This window comes from Kogia breviceps, chromosome 18 (genome assembly GCF_026419965.1).
Source record: "Kogia breviceps isolate mKogBre1 chromosome 18, mKogBre1 haplotype 1, whole genome shotgun sequence".
In the NCBI taxonomy this organism is placed as follows: domain Eukaryota; kingdom Metazoa; phylum Chordata; class Mammalia; order Artiodactyla; family Physeteridae; genus Kogia; species Kogia breviceps.
The window spans coordinates 12,823,193-12,848,239 of record NC_081327.1 but is presented as its reverse complement, the minus strand read 5'-3'; the positions used below and the strand labels follow the sequence as shown (position 1 = coordinate 12,848,239).

At 56.6% G+C, this 25,047-nt stretch overlaps 2 protein-coding genes across 12 annotated transcripts in view; one reads left to right on the top strand and one right to left on the bottom strand.

Moving 5' to 3' along the window:
- Window positions 1-7,824, top strand: part of SIPA1L3 (signal induced proliferation associated 1 like 3) — a 236,836-nt gene extending 229,012 nt beyond the window's left edge. For all 3 annotated transcript variants that reach the window (XM_067020260.1, XM_059044984.2, XM_059044986.2), the window contains 3 exons: window positions 2,295-2,430; window positions 4,170-4,251; window positions 5,538-7,824. In XM_067020260.1, the coding sequence (XP_066876361.1) occupies window positions 2,295-2,430; window positions 4,170-4,251; window positions 5,538-5,681 (362 nt within the window). In that variant the 3' untranslated portion in view covers window positions 5,682-7,824. The remainder of the gene's footprint in view (window positions 1-2,294; window positions 2,431-4,169; window positions 4,252-5,537) is intronic.
- Window positions 7,825-10,259: 2,435 nt separating this feature from the next.
- Window positions 10,260-23,024, bottom strand: DPF1 (double PHD fingers 1). 9 transcript variants are annotated; one of them, XM_059045058.2, is made up of 12 exons: window positions 22,942-23,024; window positions 17,249-17,409; window positions 17,067-17,174; window positions 15,617-15,744; window positions 15,251-15,340; window positions 14,778-14,856; window positions 14,451-14,582; window positions 13,502-13,552; window positions 13,290-13,409; window positions 12,158-12,270; window positions 11,525-11,636; window positions 10,260-11,387 (listed from the first exon to the last, which is right to left on the bottom strand). In XM_059045058.2, exons 1-12 carry the CDS (start codon window positions 22,971-22,973, stop codon window positions 11,317-11,319), a joined length of 1,197 nt encoding a protein of 398 aa, XP_058901041.1. In that variant the 5' UTR covers window positions 22,974-23,024; the 3' UTR covers window positions 10,260-11,316. The 9 variants fall into 9 exon arrangements, with proteins under 9 accessions (XP_058901041.1, XP_058901042.1, XP_066876358.1 ...); XM_059045059.2 differs by having other exon boundaries at window positions 11,525-11,606; XM_067020257.1 differs by having other exon boundaries at window positions 17,249-17,404; window positions 22,942-23,002.
- Window positions 23,025-25,047: the final 2,023 nt, after the last annotated feature.

Below are 25,047 nucleotides of genomic sequence, written 5' to 3'. Positions count from 1 at the left end.
GCTGGGGTGTGAGGCCGTGTGCGAGGCTGAAATTTGTGACGTGTTATGACCGAGAAGGGGAAAGAAAAAGCATGAGGGGCAGCTGGCAGTCTCTGCCACTTCTCTCCCACGTGACCTTGGGCAGGCGGCTTTACCTTTCCAAGCCTCAGTTCCCTCGTCTGTGAAACCCTGACAGACAAGAACATATTCTTCTGGCTCATTTTTCATCTTTTAGGCCACAGCTTTGCTGTCCCTCCCTCCTCCAGGAAGCCTTCCCTGATAATCCCTTAGTCTGGATCAGGCACCTCCTCTGGGCTCCTATAGCCCTGACCCCTCCGCCTGTGCCCTTGCTTTCTAATGATGGCAAAACCCGGGGCTGTCTCAGTCACCACTGGGTGCCCAGCATGGGTCTGGCACAGAACAGGATCTGTTAAACCAGACCCATACGATACACATCCTTCTTACTTGCACGTGTGAGCCAGCCCACATCTGACAGGTGGCCCTGGAGGAAGCTCCTCCCTCTTTGCTTCCCTTCATTGCTTCCATCCTGTCCTGCAGCCCCTCCCCAAGCCATGGGATGAAGGCAGTCAGGCCTCTGGGGTGGGGAGGGCACGGTAGGAGGGAGGGTGACAGAGAATACAAGGCCCGGCCTCAGGGATACCGCAGCCTTACACTTCAGAACCGCTGGGGAGTGGCTGCCAGGCAGTGGCCCAGCGCTGCTGTCCAGGGGCCTGATGCGCTCGCGGGTGGGGGGCACTTCCTGAAGGAGGTAGCTCTGCAGCCACAGTGACATTACAGAGCATCTCCTCAGCCAGCACGTTATCACTTTACAAACATCATCTCTTCTGCTGTTCAGTCTGAGGGATGTATTAGGATCCCATTTACAGATGAGGCGACTGAGGCTCGGCTGCCACAGTCACCGGGCCAGATTGTACACTTCTCAGCATGCGCGGTTGGTTGTATGTTGGTTAAACCACAATAAGCTGTTTTTAAAAAGTAGAGGAGAGGAGTGGTCAGGGGAATAAAAAAACCAAAGAGAGTGCAGGGGAAGGAACCAGAGTATGTTGAAAAGTGTTGAAACTGGCCATGGGTTCATGAGGACCTGTGATGCTCTTTTCTCTGCTTTGGGGCCTGTTTGAAACTGTTTATAGAAAAGTATTTTCGAAGAGAAGAAATATTGTATCCAAGACAGAAAACCACAGCCATAAAGGATGTTATTTAGAGAATTGGAGAAATTTCAAGATGACTATCTATTAGACAGTAATACCATATAAATGTTAAGTTTCCTGAGTATGATGTCGTTTCATGATTATATAGGAGCATGTCTTTACTTTTTGGAGATGGGTAGTGAAATACTCAGAGGTGAAGTACCAGGATGTTGGCAATTTACTCTCAAATGGTTAGGGAATAAAATACACACATACACACACACACACACACACTCACACACAGAGAAAGTAAGTGTGGCAAACCGTTAACAGTGGGTGGGTCTTGGGGAAGGGTATTTGGGTTTTCACTGCGCTGTTCTTTGAGCACAGAGATGTAAAGGAGCCTGCCTTTGCCAGGTAGCGGTGCCCTCTCCCCACGGGGCGACACGCAGCCCCACCTCTGGTTGTTCACTCCCCGCACATCCCATTGTCTGGCTGTCCCAGGGCTCACTCAGCCAGCTGCTTTTCGGATGCATCAGGACTGTCGCCAGTTCTTGCCATTATAGAAGGATCACCTAATGGTCCCATCTGAAAATGCAGGTGCTTGGGCCCCTCCCCCAGAGCCAGTCACGTGTCTGGGGTGGGACCCGGGAATCTCTGCTTTAACGAGCAGCCCCCTGAGATTTTTTTCTCTCTTCTGTGTACCTGATATTCTCTGTTTCGCTTTCCTTTTTGCTTTTGAAGTTTCACATTCTCAGAACTAGGATGATGAGTCCCCACGTCCTCGTCACCCGGCGTCAACCCCATCCACTTCTGGCCATTTTTCCCCCTACCATTTATTTACTGGCAAAACCAGGTCACTTCTGCCCAATTTGGGTGGTCGCTTCCCCACACGGCAATTTAATTTCTTTCTCTGTCCCTTGTATTTTGTCTAAGCTGGTCATCGGGTCCGGCGGCTTGCTCAGAATCAGGACGGGTTATTGTTGTTTGTGTCCTGATTTGGTTTGGTGTTTTGGCAAGAATCCATCCTACATGCCTGTGTGATCTCACCGGGGTGTGACTGGCAGTGTCCTGGAGTTTCCAGGGAGGGGTTGGTCACTGGGGGAGGGGGGCGGAGTGAGGAGGAGCCGGGAGCCCTGCCGACCACCGCCCCCCTCTCCCCGGCAGTGCAAAGAGCCGTCTCGCTCTTCTCTCTCAACGACCCGGCTCTGAGCCCGGACATCCCGCCAGCGCACAGTCCTGTCCACAGCCACCTGAGCCTGGAGAGGGGGCCCCCAACCCCCAGGACTACCCCTACCATGAGGTGAGGTTCCCTTCCCCCACGCTGGGTGAGAGGCCGCCGGGCAGGTCACCCCATCACCCCCTTGGCAGTAGCTGGAGGAGCAACCACCCCTCTCACCTGACAGACTTTGGACTCACCCACGTGCTGGGGCCCAGCAGGGACCAAGGCGGGGTCAGCCCTGTGATCAGCACTCAGGATTATTTCACTGCCAACTTGGAAAATCGCTAAGTAGTGCCCCCCCAGTATGCCCCCGCCCCCGGGCCTCTCGTCTGCCCCCTCTGTCTGCCCTCTCCTGGCCTTCGGCCTCCCGTCTGTCTGCTCCCGGGTCTCCTCCTCTGCAGGCTCCTAAATTAAGCACGTGTTCCCCTGACATTTACCTCTCACTCTTCCCCGGCAGGCCCTGTGCTGGGCTGTCTGGGGACACAGCGGTGATGGAGGCCCAAGCCCTGCCCTCACGAGGCTTCTGGGGGAGGGAGGAGGACGGGGAGGCAGGCATCTCACATGTGTCATCTCACATGTAGTGCAGCAGATTCAACTGCACCAGCTTGGCAGAAAATAGAACTACAAAGAGGGAGAGAGGATGGAAATGGCATGTTTGCATGTCCGTGGATTTCAGCATTTCACACTCATCTGCCCACTTCACCGTGCAGGGTTCTGTATACAACAGTCGTGCACTGTACTTTATGGGCAGTTCAAACGATTTTCGAGGGTGGTTTTGACTCTCCTTGTTTTTTGCTTCACACAGTGGCTTTAGAACTCAACCTCCACCAAAGATTGGCCCCACTATAATAGCAGAGCTGGGTGGTTACAGATGGGGCACCACGGCAGGGGTAGGAGCAGGGTGGGTGTGGAAATGGCGGGACCTCCGGGCATGCTCCCGGACGCCTTTTGCCCTGAACTGATGACCTCCCTCCACCTGCCTCCTGTCTCGCCTTGTGGCTGCAGCTCCCCAAGATGCAGCACCAGCAGGGAGGAAAGGGTGGGAGAGGCAGGAGGGCCGAGTCCTCTCCCCTTCTTGGGCGGAGGCCCCCCCCGTCTCCCTCTCATCTGCTGCAGCCCAAGCGCCCCCCACCCTGACCCCGGCACCCCTACCAGGTGTGTGCATTCCCACAGCGCCCAGTGGAGCCTTTTCAGCTGCCCGCCCTCCTCTGCAGGGGCCAGGCGGGCCCAGGCCTGGGGAATCTGCACAGAGGGGGAGCCACAGGCTGGGGTCCTGGATGCAGAGTCCCCTCCTGAGCCTGAGTTTCCCCTCTGTCCAGTGGGGAAACCACTGTCTGCCCTGTTAGGTGAGACCTCACACAGTACAGGGTGGGCTCTTGGTAGCGGGGGGCTGTTATTGTCCGTATCGTGACTGGTCCTGTCCACCAGTCAGGCTCTCCCATCCATTTGCCCACTTACACGCCCCATGTGCCGGCGCGATGCTCGGGCCTGCCGGGGGCTCGGTGGATGGGCGTGGGGGGGTGTTCTTTGTACTGAGCCACCTGAGGTGGTCATACATGTGGGGGGGGGTTCTCCCAAAAGCACACGCATGGTCCATCCTCGGGAGGAATGCACACGCAGCAGGCCTGGTGCTCCCACGACCTGCATCCACATCCACAGACGTGCCCTTGCCAGGTGGAGCGTGGCCTTCTCCTCCAGGCATCCCGTGGGGCTCCAGCAAGAAAAGGACTCCCCAGAGCCTCAGGGACAAGAGGGAGCCTGTATCCCGGGCTCCTCCCAGCTGTGGGCCAAGAGCCTGACCCTGCCCCCTGTCTTTCCAGTGAGGAGCCACCCCTGGATCTGACAGGCAAGGTGTACCAACTGGAAGTGATGCTGAAACAGCTGCACACAGACCTCCAGAAGGTAAGGCTGCCAAGCAGCTGCTTCACGTGGCATGCACCTCCCCATTGCACTTCCCGGCCCCCGCGGAGGGTGGCGGGGGACAACGAGGCTGAGGCACCCGTCCCCACCCACACCCCATCTATTCTAGGGGAGGCCACCCAGCTTTGAATGTAGTCATGAGTGAAGAGTAAAAAGTGACAGTAGGGAAGGCTGGTAAAGCACACAGAGAAACCCTCATACCCTCTTGGAGGGAGAATAAATTGGCCCAGCCTTTTTGGAGGGCAATCGGACAGTATTTGTCAAAACTGTAATTGCGTACCTTGTCGACCCAGCAGTTTCACTGCGGGAACTTGTCCAACAGAATTTCAAGCACGGGCACAAAGAGACCCATGAGCAAGGATGTTCGCTGCTGCACCGCTGGCGATAAAAAAATTGGAGCCAGTGCAGCTGTCTGTCAACAGGAGAATGGTTATATAAATGACAGGACACCCGTGCAGCGGAATGGTCTGCAGCCAATTAAAATAGTAACAGAAATCTATATATTTACTAACATACAAAAGAAGTCCAGTAACTCAAGCAGAAAATTAAGCAAGTTGCAAAACCGTTTCCTAGAACATCATCATACTTAAAAAAATGTTTAACAGTTACGGGTCAGGGGGATATCTAGAAGGCGACATTCCAGATTGTTCCTTGTACTTATCTCCAGGATGTGGAAGAGTGAGGGGAAATAAGAGTGGAAGAGACTTTCACTTGTCGTTTTACATGTGTTTGGGTAAAAAACCAAAAGGTGGCCGAGTAGAACTTGGGAGTCTCAAGCACAGGAGTCATAGGGGCCCAGGTTCAAATCCCACCCCACCACTTAATGCTGTGTGACCTTGCGCAAGTCACTGCCAGAACATCTTACACTGTCCTGAAAGGGCAGCCCTGCATCCACATCCCAGCCGCCTACTTGCTGTGTGAGGTCTGGTCTCCTCTTCCAGGAAAATGGGGGTAACAACAGTCGCCAACCCTTGGGTGGCTGTGAGGGTGGAATGAGGTGCTTCTCATTACAGTGACTTTGTCAGTTACTGCACATCAGGCTGTGTTCTAAGAGCTCAACATATGCGACCTCAGGGAGACCTCTCAACTGCCCCTTTGAGAGCGGAGGAAACTGGGGCCCAGACTTGCCCAAGGTTGCTCAGCTGTTGAGAAGCAGAGCTGGGATTTGAACCCTGGCAGCCTGGCTCTAAACCACGGCCGAGCAGGGCTCGCAGGCCCCGGGGAGCCGTTCAAGGTGCGCCCGCTGATGCCAGCCCCCGCCCCCGCAGGAGAAGCAGGACAAGGCCGTGCTGCAGTCGGAGGTGGCAAGCCTGAGGCAGAACAACCAGCGGTTGCAGGAGGAGTCCCAGGCCGCCAGCGAGCAGCTACGCAAGTTCGCCGAGATCTTCTGCAGGGAAAAGAAGGAACTCTGAGGTGGAGAGGCTGCCACCCCCCCCACTCCGCCTGGGCAGACCAGGGGCTCCTGCTCTCCTCTCCTTCAGCCCGGCTTCTGGTTGCTGGTGTGACCGGGCTATGCAGCCAGGACCCCACCGCCCTCCCGTGGACACAGACACTCGGGGTGGCAGTGGGACCTGAGGGAGGCCTCTTGGGGCTGTGAGCTGGCGTCCGCTCCTGGCCCTCGAGCCCCAGAGGGCGACGTGGTCTCTGGCCTTCCTCTGAGCCGCCATCTGAGGTTCCTGGGGGCTGGGCCACGCCCACACTGCCCCCAGGGTCCCATCCTGCCATCCGCATCCAGCCTCTTCCTAGGACCAAGCCATTGGAAGCTGTAGGAAGGGGGTGGAGGGCAGGAGTGAGTCTCCAAACCCCACAGCTCCAGGAATCCCCAAACCAGGTTTCTTCACCACGTACAGCAGCGTCTGGGCTTATGGGGCCAAGACCCCTGCCTGAGAAATCACGGCGGGAAACCAGCTAGCTCTCCCCTCACGCCCAGAGAGGTGCAGGCCGGCGTGGAAGCGGGCCAGGGCTCTTGGTCCCTGGTGCACTGGCTCCAGAAAGCATGGACATTGCCCCCTCCCTACCCTGTCCTCCAAAAAGCAACCAGGAGCACTTTCTTAGAGTTTCATTTATTTTCTTGGGGGGTCCCAGGGTGGAGCGAGGAAACCCCAGCATCCAGAGTTAACTTCTTTGAGGGGGAAGGTATTTGCACGCTTGGGACCATTTCTCCAATCTTTGTCTACCAGTCCCTTGACTGCCAGAGGCCACGGCACCTGGGCCCCTCTGCCTGCGAGCTGCTGACCCGGCCAGGCCCAGCGTCGGAGCCGGCACAGCCCACCCCTCCTCCTCCCCAGCTGCGTCAGCCCCGGCCCCTCCCGGGCACCAGGAGGGGCTCCACGGAGCCGTCAGGTCCGGGCCAGAGGGAGGCAGCCTCCCTCTCCTCTCCACTTTCGTTTCCCTTTGCAAAGCCCCTCGGCCCATCTCGTAGGCCCGCAGTAGCAGCAGCAACGTCGTTGTCGGACACCAGTCACTGTGCTCCCCGGGGAGCGCCTTGCTGTGCGAACCCCACAAGACGCTGGTTCTCTCAAGGCAATAAGGGGCAGCCGGCCAGGCAGCCGGGCCGGTGTGGTACTACGCTGTTCACCCAGGAAACAGTTTCTTTTCTTCCTTTAAAAACAAACAAACAAACAAAAATATATATATATATATATATTTATTTTTTCATGTGGAGTTGCGCCAGAACAAGCCTGTACGGCCACAGTCTGTGGATTCCACCAACCTCAAGCTGAGGATCACGGCGCGCCCCCCGTGGGCTGGGGACGAAGGCAAGGTGGGCAGGCGGGCCAGGGGCCCAGCTGAGAGCAGCACGCTCCAGCCGGGGGCCAGCACCGGGCGGTCCAGTCCTGTCCAGAGACCCCGCCGCCCCCTCTCTGGGGCCAGAAACCTCAGGGAAGGAGGCTCTGGGGACCGACCACACAGGACACAGACGTCGAAGGAGCAAGAGAAAAGGACCCTCGTCGTGCCTCCCTGCCATCAACCTCTGGCCGCTGGGCAGCACTGCAGTCCCGCGAGAAAGGCCCTCAGGTCTGCCATCTCCTCTCCCTCACCTGTGGTTTGCGAGGGGGGCCTGCCGGGTCCTCAGCCCTGGCCAGCTACTGTGATGTCTCTGCCCCTCTTCCCGGGTCCCTTTTGGGGAGGGTTCTCCAGGACCACTTACCACCCCACCCTTTCCTCAGACCCTAACCTGGGGCTCACCCCTCCCCCACCCATTTTTGTTTGTTTGGTTTTTTTTAAGTTGTCTCCTCATACCTTCAGATCATTTGAATCATTTGGGGGACCTAATCATGTACATCGACAAGTGTAAATTATGATTTGGGGTTTTGTTGTCTGTTATTTCCAAAGGATCTCGGCAAAGCACATCTATTTAATTTGAGTTTGGTGTTCTGATGGCTGAAGATAGCAGCAGGGTTTTTTTCTTTTTTTTTTTTTTCATATGTTGATTTGTTTCGTTTGGATTTTTTTATTCTTTATTATCTCCCCCCACCCCCCAGCCCCATCCCTGTCTTGAGATTTTTCTGGCATGTTTCTGGAGGTTTTAAAGGAAATAAATGTTTCATAGAAGTGGCTTGTGTGTTCGCTAGCTGAGCAGCTGCCTGGACTCCCTGAGAAGCGGGTGTGATCCAGCGTCAGCCCCCTCCTCCTGTCCCCCTTGTCCCAAACGCCATCACCCCCATGCACGCACACACCCCTAAGAACCAGGGAGCACCATTCTCTTTTTCTTGAAACCCAAGTGACGGAAATCCAACACTCAGAACGTAAGAAATTTAGTGAGAGCACGGAGTCCTAACCACTGGACCGCGGGGAGTTCCCCCGAATGTAAGAAATTCTTAAGTTAAAAAGAGGGAGGTTTTACCACAGAGCTCATATACTTGAGGCCTAAAAGCCAGACCCGGCCCATGGAGTTGTGTTGGTTTAAAAATTAATGATCAACTTTTTAAAATCTGGAGATGGTACAGAAAGAAAGCTGGATTTTGGGCTTGGTAACTCTGTCCTCTGCAGCAAGACTCCGAACTGAGGGGCCCCTGCCTCCTTGAGCAGGGCTGTCGCCCCCGGCCACACCCTGCGGTGCTGGCTTATTGGCACCACACCCGCCCTTGGTGGGAGTAGGCCTCCCTCTACCAGCCAGCTAGTCGGTGGTTTGGAGTGAAGAGCAGCCCCTGCTTCCAGACCCCGGGGGCTCGGGGAGAGGTGCAGGTCTCTTGGAAAGACACCAACACAGCCGGGGACCTCAGCCCCAGGGCCTAGGGGTTCTCCTAGCTGGGAGCGGTCTTCAACACCTGGCCCCGGATCTGCAGCTGCCCTGGCGAAACACTTTCGCAGTTTGACCCAGGGATCAGGGTCAAACTTATTTTCCAAATCTCGAAGTTTCATGTGAGAATCCCAAGGTCCCGCCTCTGGTGGGAAGTCTAGGTCCAGCTCCACCTGGATCGGAGAAGCAGCCCCTCCCTCTTGACAGGGCTGGCCCCACAGCTGGGGCTTTCTGGCCCACCTAGCCATTTACCTGTGATGGAGTTTACTGTTTCCGAGCTCAAACCTGACGCTTCTGTAACCTAGACTCTCCCTCACACACACACCCGCCCCACACACACACAAAAAGTCTTTTTCCAAAATGGGTATATATCCTTTTTCCAGAGGAGGTGGACCAGCTATTTCCACATCTCCTAAAAATTCTAGAGTGTTCCAGACACTCTCCCTGTCTCCGCCCTCCCTGAGGCCCCATCCTCAACCCATGCTGCCCTCCCCCCTCCAGCACGGAAACGGCGGAACAAGCTGTTCTCACATCCTCTCCTGGCGCCTGTGACACACACCAACTTCCAACACCCCACAACTCGCACACGCCAGCCTGCGCTCTCGCCTGAACTGTGCCCTGCTCGTCCCTTCCCCATCTTGCCCCAGTTTTCCACTTCCTCTGCCTGTCCCCCTCTCGCTGGCCCGGGCGCCCTCCTCGACCCTCCCCCAGTCTCCTCTGCCTCCCACCCCGCCTCTGGCTCTCCCCTCACCCAGGCTCTGAATCCCTTCCTGCTTTTGGCTCTCTCCAGATTTTTCTATTGTCTCCCTAAATTCTTTGTGTCCTCTCCCCTGAAATCTCATCTCTGTGTCATTGTCCTAGGACTTCCCCTGTGCTGGGTCCTAACTTCATCTCTCTCCCCAAATGTGCCTCTCCCCTCTTATTCTCTCTTCCGCTCTCCTATTTTACGTGCCCTGGTTCCCTGCCTCCCCACATGGAATCTCTTCTGCTTCTCTCTCCAGATCCCTGTACTTCCTCCTCTGTCTCTCCCCATGTGTCTGCTGTTTTTTATTACTATTATTGCCTCTCTCCCACTAAATCATCTCTTCTGTCCTCTTCCACCATAATTCCTCTGGCCCTCTTCATCTACATCTCTCTCCAGGTCTACGTCTTCCCCCTCCTGCTCTTATTCTCTCTATATGTGTGATTCCTATCTGTCTCTCTCCTCACTGTTCTTGTGTCCTGGTTCTCACTCCTCACCTCACCTCACCCAAATCTGTCTTCCTCCTAATGTCCCTGGATCTATAGATCCCATTCCCCTCTGTTCTTTGCCCCATGTCGGGATAGGGAGCTCCAGGTGATGTCTGGGTGTAGGATGAGGCGCCCCTGGCACCCCTGATGCCTACCACAGCCCCGAGGGGAGGGGCCGGCCCCCAGTCTTCATCTTTCCATCCCTTCCCTTCCCCCAGTCCCCAGCTTCCCGCCTCCCTCCTCACTGCTTCCCCGTTGCAGCTGCAGCAGTCCGTTGCCAGGGCAACCACAGCTGGCTGGGTGGGAGCCCCCTCCACCCCATCCCCCCCCCTTCTCCTTTCCAGCGAGGCAGGGAGGAGCTGGGACAAAGCCAAAGAAAGGCGGGGTGCAGAGGGGAGCTGGAGGGAGATGGACGTAGGGCCAGCTCCAGCTGTTAACCTCGGTTGCTTCTCCCCCAGTGAGGCCCCATCTCCCCTTTTTGGTGACGCCCCAAACCAGCCTGGAGAATGAGGCAGACGACGTGGGCAGAGGGGTCAGGCCCAGTTTAATACACGGAACAAGTTAATTCACAGCAGAGGCAGGCAATAAAGGAGACTCGTTTACAAGGGGGGACACGCCTGGATTGGGGGAGACCCCCCCAAACCCACCACCTCCCCCACTTGCAGTCTCAATTTCCCTTTTTTTTTTAAACCCGAACAACAAACACACACAACCACAAGAAACAACCACGCCCCCTCGCGACCCGAAAATGGCCAGCGAGGGTGGCAGGGGGCAGCCCGGCCTGGCCGGTAGGGAATTGGGGCGGGGGGAGGAGGAAAATCTAGTCCGTTGCAGAGTCTGTGCTTCTCATTCCAGCAGGCGCTGGGCAGGGGCCCGCCTTGCCAAGGCAGGCACGGAGTGGGCTGGGGTGGGGCTCTCGGGGAGGGAGCAGGAACGGAGTTCAAAACCGTGGTTCACATCATGCAGTATCCACAGTGGGCACCAAGAGAGGGCGGGGGGTGGACACCACACCCACCTGCCCTGGGCACAAGGAGGGAATGGTGCCCACCTTGGGTGGGGAGGTGGGAGAGCTGCAACTCCAGGGACTGGGGGGGAGGAGCCGCCAGGCAGGAAACTGGCGGAGACTGGTGCCCAGTAGATGCGCTCAGCAGTGCCCCCTCCACCCAGCCAGACCTTATAGGACTCTTTGTTATATATTAATTTCTTTTTTTTTTAAACTTTTTGACTTTTTCTTTAGAAAAAGGCTTTGTCCGTGCCCCCAGCTGGCATCCACCACCCCTCGTGCCCGCCCAGAGGCGGGGTATGGCTTTGAGGGGAGCAGAAGCCCCTGGTGCCCATTTGCGAAGGGGTGAGGCAGGAGGGAGGAGGGCAGAGGACCCTGTTGGGCCCACCAACCCGCAGGGCAAACATTCCACTTGCACAGAGGGGAGGGGGTGGCCCAGCCCCCTCTCAGGCTCCCCCCGCCCCCCAGCCCCTTCCACTGTGGGGCATTAAGGATGGGGAGAGACTGGAGGAGCTCCAAGAGGCAGGTAGGCAAGCATCACCCCAGAGGTCCAGGTGAGCCAGAGCCAGGCCTAGGTGAGGGTGATGTAAGCAGAGGCCTTCTCTTTCAGGTGCCGAAGACAGAGGTGACAACTCCAGCTCCCTGTGTGGCGCGGCCAGAGGACAGGAAGTTAGGCCCAGGTCTGGGCAGGGCTGCCCCAACCCCGTCCCACCCAGCGGACAGCAGGAAGACCAGTGTCCAACACCCCACCCCCAGGTCGGGCCCTCCTCTTCTCTCACCTTCCGGGGGCTCCGCCATAGGGGGACTCAGGCAGTACATGTGGTAACCCCGATCGCAGTCGTCACAAAACAGCAGCTGGTCCTGGGAGGTGAGACCCGCCCAGCTGGCACCCTGGGGGCACGGGCACCAGAAACCGGGGTGGGGGGCGGGGGCAGGGGCCAGGTCAAAGGGGCTGGGGGAGGCAGTCCCTTGCAAGACAAAGGGCTCTGTGAAGGTCATCTTTGCAAAACCCTGCTGGGCGAGGAGCAAAACACCCCTGAGGACTGTCAGTTTGCAGTTTGTAGTTTAGGTTCTATAGGATTCTGTGGAACACTTAAAATGACACGGAGATGGTCTGGAAGCCATGGACGTGGGTTCAGGTCCCAGCCGTACCATTTTCCTGGCTGGGTGACCTTGGGCAAGTCTAGTCCCCTCTCTGAGCTCGGTTTCTTCTCTGTGAAGTGGGAACAAGATCACCTACCTCAGGGCAGTTGGAAGGAGTCAGAGAGGGAAGAGTATTAAGTGCCGGGCTCAATTAATGGACACTAACAGTAATCATAATACAGGTTACTGGTGTTCACCAGGGAGGGAGCTCCAGGGAAAGGAGGCCGCCTGGGGGCATGTCCCGGGGAAGGGGGCACGTGGGCACTCACGTCGTTCTCCGAGGTGCCACACAGGCTGCAGGACTTGCACTCGATGCACTGCCAGCGGTAGGTCCGCACGGCTGCCGTCATGTTCACCGTGAACTGTAAACACGAGGGGTGTCCTGGGGGCCAAGGGGCAGGGATGCAGTTAGGGGTCATCGTGCCCCTGGTGGCTGCTGACCCCCGGGGAAGCAACGGCTCAGCCCCCATCCCTAGCTCACAAGGCCCACAGCCCGACCCCACCCAGCCCACAGTGCCCAGAGCCTGTCCCGCAGGCAACGCTGCCCTGGCCACCAGTCTCCTACCCAGCCACCATGGCAACCACACTCTGCTCCCCAGGACACCATGGCAACCGCATTCCATTACCCACGGTGCTGTGGCAACCACTTTCTACCACCCACAGCACCGGGGCAGCCACGTTCTGTTAACCACCGTGCTGAGGCAGCCACATTCCATTACCCACAGCAGAATGGCCAACCGGTTCCATTCCATTAACCGCAGTACGTGGCAACCACAGTCTCCCAGCCACGATGCCATGGCGACCGCCTCCCCACACCCTGGTTCCCTGCAACCCAAGCCCATTACACACGATGCCCCAGCAACCACACTGTTACCAACATGACTGTGCAGGGTGCTAACCCACTGGTCAACCCACCACCCCAGCACAGGTGCGCAGCCACTACCCCAGGCCACGACAACCACCTTCCACTACACCCAATCGCCATGACAACCATATTTCACTACCCATAATACCATGACAACCACAATTCATTAGCCACCTGCTGAGGCAACCACCGTCTATTACCCACAAGTCCACCTTGGGAAACCACAGTCTATTAGCCGCAACTCCATGGCAATGGCAAGTGCCCTCTGTGATCCGCAGCACCCAGGCAGTGGCAGTCCATTACTCGCTATCACAGCCCACTACCCACGCCACATCCCATTGTTCCCAGAGCCTCCCTGACCCCGCTCAGTTTCCCACAATCCTCAGCAGTTGAGTCGGCTGTTTATCCTCAGTGCCCCTGGGATGCTCTGCATCCCCTGCACCAGTCCTCTCACTCCTCTGCCTTCTCTCCTCCAGATCTGGACTCCTGGAGTCCTCTCCACCGCGGCCCCCAGAAACCTCAGGTGGGGGCATCACCTGATCGCCCACAGTCGGCACAGGAGATGAGGTCCTCGGGACACCCCGTCTTCTTGGAACCACCCAGGCAGAAGTCACAGTAGCCGTTGGGGATGACAGTGCCATCAGGCGCCTTCTTGGCTGAAAGAGAGCAGGCAAGGGTTGGCATGGGCAGGCAGGGACACTCAGTCAAAGGCTGCTGCAGAAGTAGGGGCCAAGGGAGGCGTCCCTACCTGTGTGTTTCCTCTGTGCCTCAGGGACCCAGGCCAATTCTTTGTAAAACTCTGGGGATGGGGGGACAGAAAGAGGGGCTCTCACCATAGGCAAGGCTCCACCCTGCCCCCAGCCTCAGCCCCAGGGGTGGACCCCTTCTCCAGGTATGGAGGAGGTGGGGAGAGGGAGCAGCCACCCCAAGCTGTGGCCAATAGCAAAAGAGAGTTGGGGGAGCCCAAATAATTCTCATCAGGGTCCCCCCAACTCTTTGAGGACAACTGATACATCCTCTTAATTAGGCAAAAACTTGGCAGATGCAGCTTTAGAAGAGCCCCCTGCTTCCCCGCCCATACAGACTTCTACCAGACAGCACCCCCGCCCAACTAAGCCCCGACTAAAGAAAAATTAGGTGGACACCACTGGCTGAGATCTGGTATGGAAACAGACATTCGGAAGGAAAATTCTGAACACAGAGGTGCCTCGGTGTGTAGTGGGGATGGGATGAAGAGGCTTCCCTCTCCCACCGAGGGGTGGGTGGAAAGATGGTTTTTCCACTGGCAGAGCCTACCCCCAAGCCTTCCCCCATCCCTCAGCTGTCAGGGTTGGCACCAAATTGGCATGGGTGGTCGCCAAGGGTTCCCAGGCCACGGACCCTGCCCCTAGGCCAAAGCTTAGCAGAGAAGGGAGGAAGGGAGGCAGGGAGGGAGGGGAGTCATCTATCACCCCCCCTCCCCAAGCTCTAATTGAAACAATAAATCAGACCCAGAAATATTACGCCCGGCCAGGAGCGAGGGAGAGATGGTTGGTTGCCATGGCAACCTCAGAGCCAGCATCCCCCATGGTTGGTGGGGGGAGGGGACCGCTGAGCTGGAGATTTTCCAGAAATGTCTAATGTGCCCCCTCCCTCCCAGCTCCTTAGTCCCCACTCCCAGGGCCCCTCACCACCCCACGCCCTGCCCGCCTGCTCACGTTTATGGTTGTTTTTCCGGTGGAAGGGCAGGGCGTGGCGTTCGGCGTTCTCCTCCCCCTCCTCCTCAGCCAGGTGGGTGTGGGTGTAGTGGTAGCTGAGCCCTGGCCGGTTCTTATACCGTTTCCCACAGACTGGAGAGTGAGCAGGAAGGGCCGGTCAGCCCTCCCAGCCCGCCTCTGCCCTGGCCTCCAGGATCACACCTCCACCCTCTGCCAGAGGCCTGAGCATCCCCCAACCAGGGTCCAGAACAGAAGGGACGGGGCCAGGAGGGGAGAGGTCTCTGGGCCCCACTCTCTCTCTCTTCCCCCCTCTTCAGAAAGACTCACTATCACAGACATACGGCTTGTCTCGGTCCTCCAGGGAAGCGGTGTCCTGGCGTTTCCGGAGACCCCCGATGCCATATGCCTAGGGGAAAAGTCATGAGTGAGGGGCCAAGAAAGGGAGCGAACTAAAAGAAGTTTCATCATTTGGGCCTGAAAGTCAAATCGCAGCTCTGCCACTTCCTAGCTGTGGGCCTTGAGTAACTCCCTTGATCTCTCCAAGGTCCAGTTTCCTCATCCGTGACACAGGTATGAAGCTAGTTCTAACCCACTGTACAATCTCTGTTTTGCAAATGGTTTAATAGACCCAAGCCTCGATTTCCTCATCTGTAAAATGGGTATAAAAATCCCCTATCCCTTCAGGCTGCTCTGGGGATTAAATGAGGTCAAACTGGGGCAGAGTCTGAACATTGTACATACTCAATAAATGGGATCTGCACTGGGCGGAGGAGTGATGGAGAGAAACTTTGGAGTGATACCTTTCCTTTGGCCCTGTTCTTCCTCCTGGGAATGTCATCCTCCAAGTCTTCCACTTCAAGATCATGTGGAAACTCCAGCAGCTGCTGTTTCTGGGCACCAGGAGAAGGGAGATTGGAGTTAAGAAAATGGGGTATTGTTCTGCTTTGTGGGTGGGGTGGCTCTGGGCGGACCGGAGACTGGGGGTGTCAGGGCAAGTCAGGAGGTCTTCCAAAAAAGAGATGACGCGTGGAAGAATAGAGACTTAGGATGCCCAAAGGCCCTAGGGAGCCAGGGGAGATTTCAGAGCAGGAACAGGATGGGCTGGGGCAGGAGATAGGGATGAGAGGGCAGCTGTGGCCCCTGGCGGGGGGTTGGGGGGATCCTACCTGGCAGTCCATAATGGTCTCCTCCTCCTTCAGCTCTATCTTCTTCTCCCCTGTCTCAGCACACAGTAGAGCCTCAAGGACCGGCCCTTCTGGGAGGCCGCCCTCCTTCTTCAATGGCGCCTCACAGTCTGGGGACAAGGGAGGAGGGTGTCAAGTGGAGAACTTGTCCCTGGAGGACTCCTCAAACTGCCCAGATTGGAGAATCATGCTCTTTGCTAGAGGGAAGAGGCTTTCCCACACTCAACCAGCAATAGACTCAAAGATTCAACCATACACCCTTCCAACAATACTTCCATACTTCCTTTCCAAGGATTCCCAGACTCCGGGGAAGACACAGCCAGACCCTCAGAGCCACTTGGACACACTCAAGGGGAGACATGGCCAGACCCTCCCATATAACTACATACATACATGTAGGAGACCCCACCCAGACCTTCACACCTGGAGAGAGCAGACACTCAAACAGGACACACATGGACATACACAGGGGAGATACATACAGGTCATCTGAGACAGCCAGACACACAAAGGAAGAGATACACCCAGACACTCAGATATACCCAGACCACATGGGGAAGACACGGCCAGACCCTACCAAACACCTGAATGTACTTAGAGGAGATAGAGACACACCTAGAGAGAGTCACTCAGGTGGATACACATACACACAGGAGATAGAGACAGTCCCTCCAATACACCTGGACCCACACAGATCCTTGGATATACCTGGACAGGGGAAGAGAAACAGCCAGTGACTCTAATAGTACTGGACACATTCAAGAAGTGATCAAACCAGACACTCATGGAGCAGCACACACGTGCAGAAACACATCTAACACACCAGACAGACACTCAGGGAAGAGATTCTCCCAGACATTCCAAAGCATCTGGCGCTCAAAGGAAGAGAGAGCCGGACCCCCTGATACACCCACATCAGGAACCGCCGGACACTCTGGTAGACCAGCCACACACAAGAGGAAACAAACCTCCTAATACACTTGGAAACACCTGAAAAAAGACACAGACACTGAGATACACTCTATTACAAAGGGAAGGAGTTACAACCTGACACTCTGATACATCCAGACACACTCAGACATCCACAGGAAGCAATACAGTCAGATACTCTGATACATCCCAGCTCACAAGGGAAGAGATACAAAGACTGGATACACCTGGACACACATAACAGATACCACTCTGTCCGGAAATACGCCTGGGCCCAAGTAGGATAAGATACAGTCCAAAGCTCAGTCACTCAGGGAAAACTGGAGAATCTCTGGACGACACCCAGACACACAACGGCAGACACAGCCAGCCACTCAGACACTGGCTAGGAGGGAAATAAAGGCGAATGCTCAGACGCACACCGCCATCACCACACACTTATCAGCGCGTGCTGTGGGCACCCATGGGGGCCACCGAAGGCACAGGACGGAGCTCCACCCACCAATCTTGTACTCGCAGGGCCGGAGTCTGGGGTCTTCCAGGATGTTGAGTCTCCGTTTCTTTCTCCAACAGCGGGCGGGGTACGTGTAAATCTGTCCCGGGGCCAAACCTGGAGTGAGAAGGGCGGTAAGAACGCGGCCGCGAAGCCACCGCCCCGCCCCACCCCCAACCTCCCAGCCGTACCGGGGCCGCGGTGGGTCTTCTCCATCCAGATGTAGCAGTTGTTCTGGGCCACGCCGGTCTGCGAGTCGAGGAACGGCAGGCGCAGGCTGCGCTCGGCGCACAGGCGCGCGTTGTAGCTGCGGCAGTGCTCGATGGCTTCTCGGTAGAAGTCCTCGCCTAGGCTGCGAGGGGCGGGTGGGCGGGCGGGCGGCTGTCAGCAAGGGCAGGCGCACCGGGTCGCCTGGCACCCCTCCCCCAGCCCGCCCGTGGGGAATGGGTGGGCCGACTCCTCCAACCTCACCTCTCCCCGCGCTGTCGTCGCTCCTGGACCCAGGAGCCCCCAACCCGGGACTCAAGCAGGCCTTGAGCCAAGGAGTGGATACACACAGTGTAGAAACAGATAAAAATACACCGGGACCCATCCATACAGGCACATATCCAAATACACAACACAAACAAATCGCACATAGTCACACAGGATTCACACACAAAGACAGACATATCCCAAGACTCACAAAGGAGAAACAGACACATCTCACATATGTGCTCACACAAATATCTACTGAAAAACACAAGTATCTCAAGTCCCATAGTGTAGAAGCAGACAGATCACACACATATACATGCACAAATATATATCACATATCCAAAGACACACAACATAAACAATCACCCACACAAAGACACACAACATGCAAACAGATGACACACCACACACAGACACATCCACTTACTCATCCATCCAAAGACACACACAGATACACAAATGTTAAAAACAAACTACCCGCATATGCACTTACACACATATCCAAAGACACAACACAAATCACACACACACACACATACACAATCCAGATACACTATACAAAGAAATCACACAGATTCACACAGGATACACACACAGATTCACGAAGATACACAATATAGAAACCAACATCTAAAATACCACATACTCAAACACACAAAGATACACACATACACAACATAGAAACAGACAAATCCACCCATAGTCACACAAAAATTTGCACATAAATACATGCATACCTACATATCTAAAGACACAGAACATAAATGATGCAGAGTTTCAAAGGATATGTGCACACACTCAAAGACCAAAATATCCAAAGACACCTAGTGTAGAATGTGAAAGAAATTAAATACATATCCACACACATATCCAAAAAAAACCCAGAACCCGAACAAGTGACACACACTCCACAACCCAAGACAAAGGTAGTGTGGGCTTCACTCAAGTTTACCAAGGCCCCTGGGCCCCCAGGCCATTTCACCCTCTCCCCAACCCCGGGGGTCGCAGGGCGGGACATGACCCCCTTTCCCGAAGAGGGCTCCAATAGGGCTCCGAGTTCCCCATACTCCGCGCTCCTCCAGGAGCAGCGCGTCGGACACGGCTCTTGCCAGAGACCCACAGTCACACACATTCGCAACCCCGCGCAGCCCGGCCCGCTGTGACAGCCCCCCAGACACCCCATCGGCCCCACCCCCAGCCGCCGCACACACACACACACACGCCCGCGCAGACCCGCTCGCGCGCCCTCCCCTGCCTCCCGCCGGCCCGCAGCACCTCAGGGGGCCGGGGATGACCGTGGCCATCTTGCTCCCAGGGTCCTGCCCCCAGCAGGTCCCCGCCGGGCCGGTCCTCCCAGCGCTCGGGCGGGCGCTGAGGCCGCCCATCCATTCATTCCCGGGGGGCGGGAGCACCGGGATCACAGCCAATCGGGGTGGCGGGGTGGGCCCACCCGGGCCATGCCGGGAGTGGTAGTTCCCCGCCCGAGGCTGGCGGGACCCCGCAGAGAAGCGGGTCAGAGGTGGGGCCGGAGGCACGCACAGCCACTCCCGCGCGCTCACTCATGCACACCTCTTGAGTCTCACACATGGGCCTACACTCACCCATGCACACCTGGACTCGCACACACCCACACGCGGCAGCTTACACACACATTCACACGTATACTCACAGCGTCCCACGCAGACTCACGCACACTCCCTCTCCCACACCTTCGCACAGACTCACATACATTTACACTCACACAAACACTTCAGTGCCAGGAGACTTAGAGACACCTTACAGGTGCCCACACGAACGTCCCACCAACGCGTGGCTCACTGACACCGCCCCCTCCCCCTAGTCCCTCCTAGCTCGGAAGAACCCTCTCCGGTCCCCCTAGGAGCTGTCTCTCTCACAGGGACCCCGCCCTACTCAACCCCTTCCCAGGCCTGACAGCAGCTGTGCTAGTTAGGAGATATAGCCACACCTCCTGGGTTCAAATCCTGACTCTGCCACTTGGTGGCCATGTGACCTTGGGCAAATGACTTAACCTTTCTGGCCTCAGTTTCCTCATCTGTAAAATGCAGATGATGGTTCACTGGATTATTGTGAGGATTAAATGAGTAAGCATGGGTAAACTGTTTTAAAAGGTACCTGGCAAGTAGTAGGTGTTCAATAAATTCATTCTTTCCACAAAGAGGACCTGATATGTACTAAGATGTAAAATGGTGATAGCTAACCATTATTAGACAGAATAATGCTGGGCACATAAGAGATGCTTAATAAATATTTGCTGAATAGAAATATACTGAGTAGCCACCATGTGCCAGGCGCAGTTCTTTAACAGAGATTAACTCACTTGATCCTCATCCTGACCCTCCGGGGTGATATTATCATTACCTCCATTTTCCACATGAGGAAGTGAAGTCACATGCCCTCAGCTCCTGGTGGCTGTTTGAAGGTGGGACTAAGAGGATTCACTCACCCAGATGTCTGTACCCAAGTTGTCACCTCCTTTCTCCCACTGTCACCCACACTGACTCTGCCCTAAGGGAAGCCCAGAGAGGGAGCTGACCTACTGAGTCACAACAATCACCAAGTCCCACGCACACACACCTGGAACACCCCACCCCCACCCCCCAGCCCCCATCCAAAGTTCGTGTTCAAGTCTGAGCCCTTGCATGGATGAAAACGCCCACCAATGTCCTTCTCCACCAGGGGGCTCTCCAGCAGACAGAAGAGGCATAAGAGCCTTCACCTCCTCTTTTGTCATTTGACACCCCCACCTACCCCCTGGTGAGAGAGACCCCCTCAGGGTCTTCCACACTCATGGTCACTTCTGGACACACACACACGGACACATACACACACATACCTCTAGTCTTAGACCCCTTCTACAGGCTCTTCCCCATCTCCCCCAGGTAAGGCCTTGACCTCCCCCTTCCCAAACCCAAACAGCAGGGAGTGGGTCTCTGCTTCACATCTGGCCTAGAGCAGATGGCAAGGGGAGTAAGTCTCCACACTCACTCTGGCCTCCAGGTCCCTACAGTGGCCACCCCATATCTCAGCCAGGGTAAGCCCTGCCCCGCTCCTCCCAACCGGCCAGCTCAGCTCAGAGTGCCCTCGCCACCTTCCTCTCTCACCTCCCACCACCCTCACAGATCTTCCAATATGCCCTTAACACTTTCTCCCCACACCTCTAGCCTCAGACACCCTGCTCACTCCTGCCCCACCCCAGAACCTTTGCATCAGTTTTGGTCAGCTTGGAGCCTGAGTGTAGAACACTCCATCACTTCCCTGGACGCCCTTGTCCACCAGCACAATTTGACCCACAGCTGACATTTGGAGAGGGGTCTCCCTTCCCTTCCTTACCCCTAGTCACCTTCAGAGACCCCTCTCCCACACTTGAGCTCCGCTGCCCAAACAATCCTCCTGTCCCCACCCCCCAGTGCCCTGTGTGGAAACTGGACCACAAATGAAATCAATATTGATACTACCAATAATAACCACTACATTCAGTGTCAGGCTCAGTACCAAGTGCTTTACAAACATCACAGCAGCACCATGAGGTAATAAGAGCTGTTATGATTCCCCAATTCACAGGTGGTAACACTGAGGCTCAGGGCGGGGCGGGGGGGCAGGAAATTAGTGCTCAAGATGGGGTTTGAATGATGCAGGCAGTCAGAACTGAGAGCTGCACCCTCCACCTCCCACTCCCAAGGGGATTTGACTCGCATTCTCTCAGGAGCCAGTCCCTGCCCTCACCCCTGCAGACCCCTAGGAAGGTGAGAGCAAAGAAGGGTGGGGCACTCCCACCCCCAAGCTTACTCTGGCCTTCAGGTCCCTGCAATGGCTGCCCCATACCTCCTCCAAGAGGTCTGGGCCGGGGACAGAGTGAGGATGTCTGGATACCTACAGATCCACCAACCTGCACAGGAACCCCGTCCCAGCCACTTTGAGGGTGTCCCTCATAGGGGAGACAAGTCTGTGTGGAAGACTTAGAGTGAGAGGGAAGCAGAAGTGTCACCGTTACACACCATTTCACACTGACCCCAGCCCCGTACACGCCCTCCAAGCCCCCTTTGCCCACCGCAAAGCCACACTTGTAGGCGCGTGCCTGTAAGGTCCGGCCCCCTCATCTCCCAACTCCCCCCCCCCCACCCCTCCACCTGAAACCAGAAGCTACTGGGCGCCTTTGGTCCGGCCACCTGGCACAGCCTTTCTGGAGGGCGGGGGCGGGGGATGGGGGGCGCCCCCGGGCCCCTCCCCCCACCTCCACCCCCCTGCACAAGTTGCTCAAGGTCAAGGTGGCGGGTGCCAGGGGTTGGGGGAAGGGTGGGGGAGGTCGCCCAGGCCCCTTTGTGCGGCGCCGCGGGCGTTCGCCCTCCGCCTCCTCCCCACCAGGCCGGGGAGGAGGGGGAGGGGATTGCCGCGCACGCCAACCCGGGAGGGAGAGCGGGAGCGGCCGCGCGCCTGTCACTCCCAGCCCGCTGTCACCGCCTGGGGAAGGGGGGTGGGGAGCGCTGGGACCCAGGAGTTCGGGATCCCGAGGAGGGAGCGAGAGAGATGGAAAGAGAGGGAGGAAGAGAGGTGGAGAGAGCGAGGGATGTCTAGGAGAGCTGAGGGCTGGAAGAGAGCTAGGTTTGAACCCAGGCGTCCAGGATCCGAACCGCTGGGCCCGGGAGGAAGCTAACACTCGGAGGAGGGACGCGGACAGGGAGAAAGGGAGGGAATCCCCAGAGGCTGAGGGCGCTCTCAGCACCTTCTCCCGAGGCATCTAGTCCCCAAGGGGATGAGAGATGCTCTCGCTAGATGTGTACGGGAGGAGAGAGGGAGGGATCCCACGGTCTAAGCTGAACGGGGCGTCGGGGCTTTAGGTCCTGAAGACCCGGGAAGGAAAACAGCAGGGATCTAATCGGGGACCCCCGACGTCTAAGCTCCCACCCTGCGGCCGCGCGGACCGAGGTCCCCGAGATAGAGGAGGGGAAAGAGAGAAAGATGCCTTGATGAGGGGAAAGGGTGGTGGAGACCCCGGAGACTGAGGTCTGGACTTAGGCGTACGTACTCCCAGCCCCATGCAGGGGCAGGCCCGGCGCCCCCAGAGACTCAGAGGAGGAGAGAGGGAGGAGGAGGAGAGGGAAGCCCCTACCCCCACTCTGGGTGGGGAAACGGCCTCCGCCACCCCCCAGCTCGCGCTACATTCCTTCACTGACAGCGACAAAGAAGAGGCGCCCCCGCGACCCCCGAGGGGCTCCCGACCCCAGCCCCAGGGGGCGACAGGGGGTGGCGGGACCCCAGGGGAGGGGGGGCAAGCTGGGGCCCCACATTCAACTGCCATCCGCCCACGGCGTCCCCCTCCCCAGCGAGGGCGGGGGAAGGGTTCGGGTAGGGGGCGGGATGGAGGGACGTGGACGGCGGGGACACTCACGACTTGAGCGGGTTCTGAATGGCGGTGGCCATGGCCCGCTCGGCTGGGCCGCCTCCGGCCCGGGGCGCCGCTGCCGCCGCGCGCGGGCCCAGCCCGGCCTGCGCCGCCCGCTCTGCCGCCCAGCGCGCTACGATTTCATTCATTCTTGGGGCTGCGGCGCGAGCGGAGCGGGGCGGGCAGGGGGCGGGGCTCGGCCAATCCCCTCACCTCCCGGCGCACGACGGGACGTGGAGTCTAGGGGCGCTCGGCGGCGCCCGAGGGCGCCCCTGTCCGGACTACACGTCCCAGGGGGCGTCGGGAGGACCGCACGCCCATTGGCTACTGGGGATACAGGGCGGGGCTGGGATCGCCCCAAAGCATCCTTTCCCCTCCCTGGGGGTGCTCCATCCCCAGCTCGGGCTCTCCATCCTCCAGGCACCGCGGGCGCGCAGGAGAAGGTGGTCCCTGGCTTCTGGGTCTCCCCTGGGTGTGTGGATGACCCCAGGGTCTGTCGTGTACTCTTGCCTTTGCCTACTTGTCTGTGTGTGTCTTCTGTGTAAGCCAGTCTGTAAACAAGCACAGGGGTTAATCAATGCCTTTGTTCATTTATTAAGTGCCTGCTATGTGCCCAGCACTCTTCTGGACACTGGAGATACAGTGTGACCAACAGGCAAAGTTGCTGCCCTCAAGGAGCTGACTTTTTAGTGGAGGAAAAAAGATGATAAACAAACAAATAAACGGATCATTTTAGAGAGTGATAAGTATTATAAAGAAAGTGGCTGCTCTGAGGAGGTGACATTTGAGCTGAGACCCAAGAAGCTGCCACCATGCAATGGGAGGGGAAGGAGGAAAAGCTTGGCAAGTTCAAAGATCAGTGGGAAAGCTGGTGTAACGAGCAGAGTGAGGCGGGGGAGGCGGGGAGGGAGAAAATATTAGGGAGACAGCAAGGATCCAGATCATGTAGGGCCTTGTAGGCCATTATAAAGAAAATGGATTTTGTTCTAAGTGCAATCAGTCATCCTTGACTCTTCATTTTCACACACACCCCCAAACCCATCAGCAAATGCGGTTATCTCCACATTCACAAAATAGATCCAGAATCCACCCACTCTTCTCCCTTCACAGCCTCCATCCTGGTACTGCTCCCCTTTTGCTCCCCCCCTGGACAGTCCATTTCTATTTAAAACAGCTGGCATCACAATGCGCTCTGGCTCAAAACCTCCAGTGGCTTCTTTCACACTTTAAAAAAAATTTATTTATTTATTTATTTGGTTGCTCTGGTTCTTAGTTGCAGCAGGCGTGCTGCTTAGTTGCAGCTCGAGGGCTCTTTAGTGGTGACATGAGAATTCTTAGTTGCAGCATACATCGGAGATCTAGTTCCCTGACCAGGGATCAAACCTGGGTCCCCTGCATTGGGAGCACAGTCTTAACCACTGCACCACCAGGGAAGTCCCTTCTTTCACACTTAGAATAAAATTCGAAGTCTTCAGTATTCCCTCTAGGCCTTACTCAAACCCGTTTCCAACCCCCATCACACTTCTGATCTCATCGCCCTTCTTCCTTCCCTTGGCTAACTTTGCTCCAGCCGCACTGGCCTCCTCCCTGTTCCTGGAATGTTCCAGTCCCACTTCAGCCACAGGACCTTTGCACTTGCTGTTCTCACTGCCTAGAATGCTCCTCCCCCAGACACCTGCATGGCTCCAACTCTCACTTTATTCAGGTTTCTGAATGTCACCTTCTCAGAGACAACCTCAGCTAAGATGGCATCCGCCAGAATCTCTCTGTCCTCTTAAAAGCTTTCTCCTTCTCCCAACACTTACCATAACTCGTCATCATGTTGTAGGCCTATTTAGTTACTTGACTGAGTGTCTGTCTCCACTCCTTTGACTACCAGCTCTATGAGGCAGGGATTGTTGTTCATTCCACTGCTGTCGCCCCAGTGCTTAGAAAATGGCCTGAAAAATAGCAGGTGCTCAACAGTTATTTGTTGAATAAGTAAATGAATCAATTAGTCATTATCCTCCATGTCTCTCCCCATTGTCTGGCTCTGCAGAGTGCAAGCAGCAGGGAGAGGGAGTCATGTGGGCTCCAGGCTGTGCCCTCCCACACACTTGGACCATCTGAAGG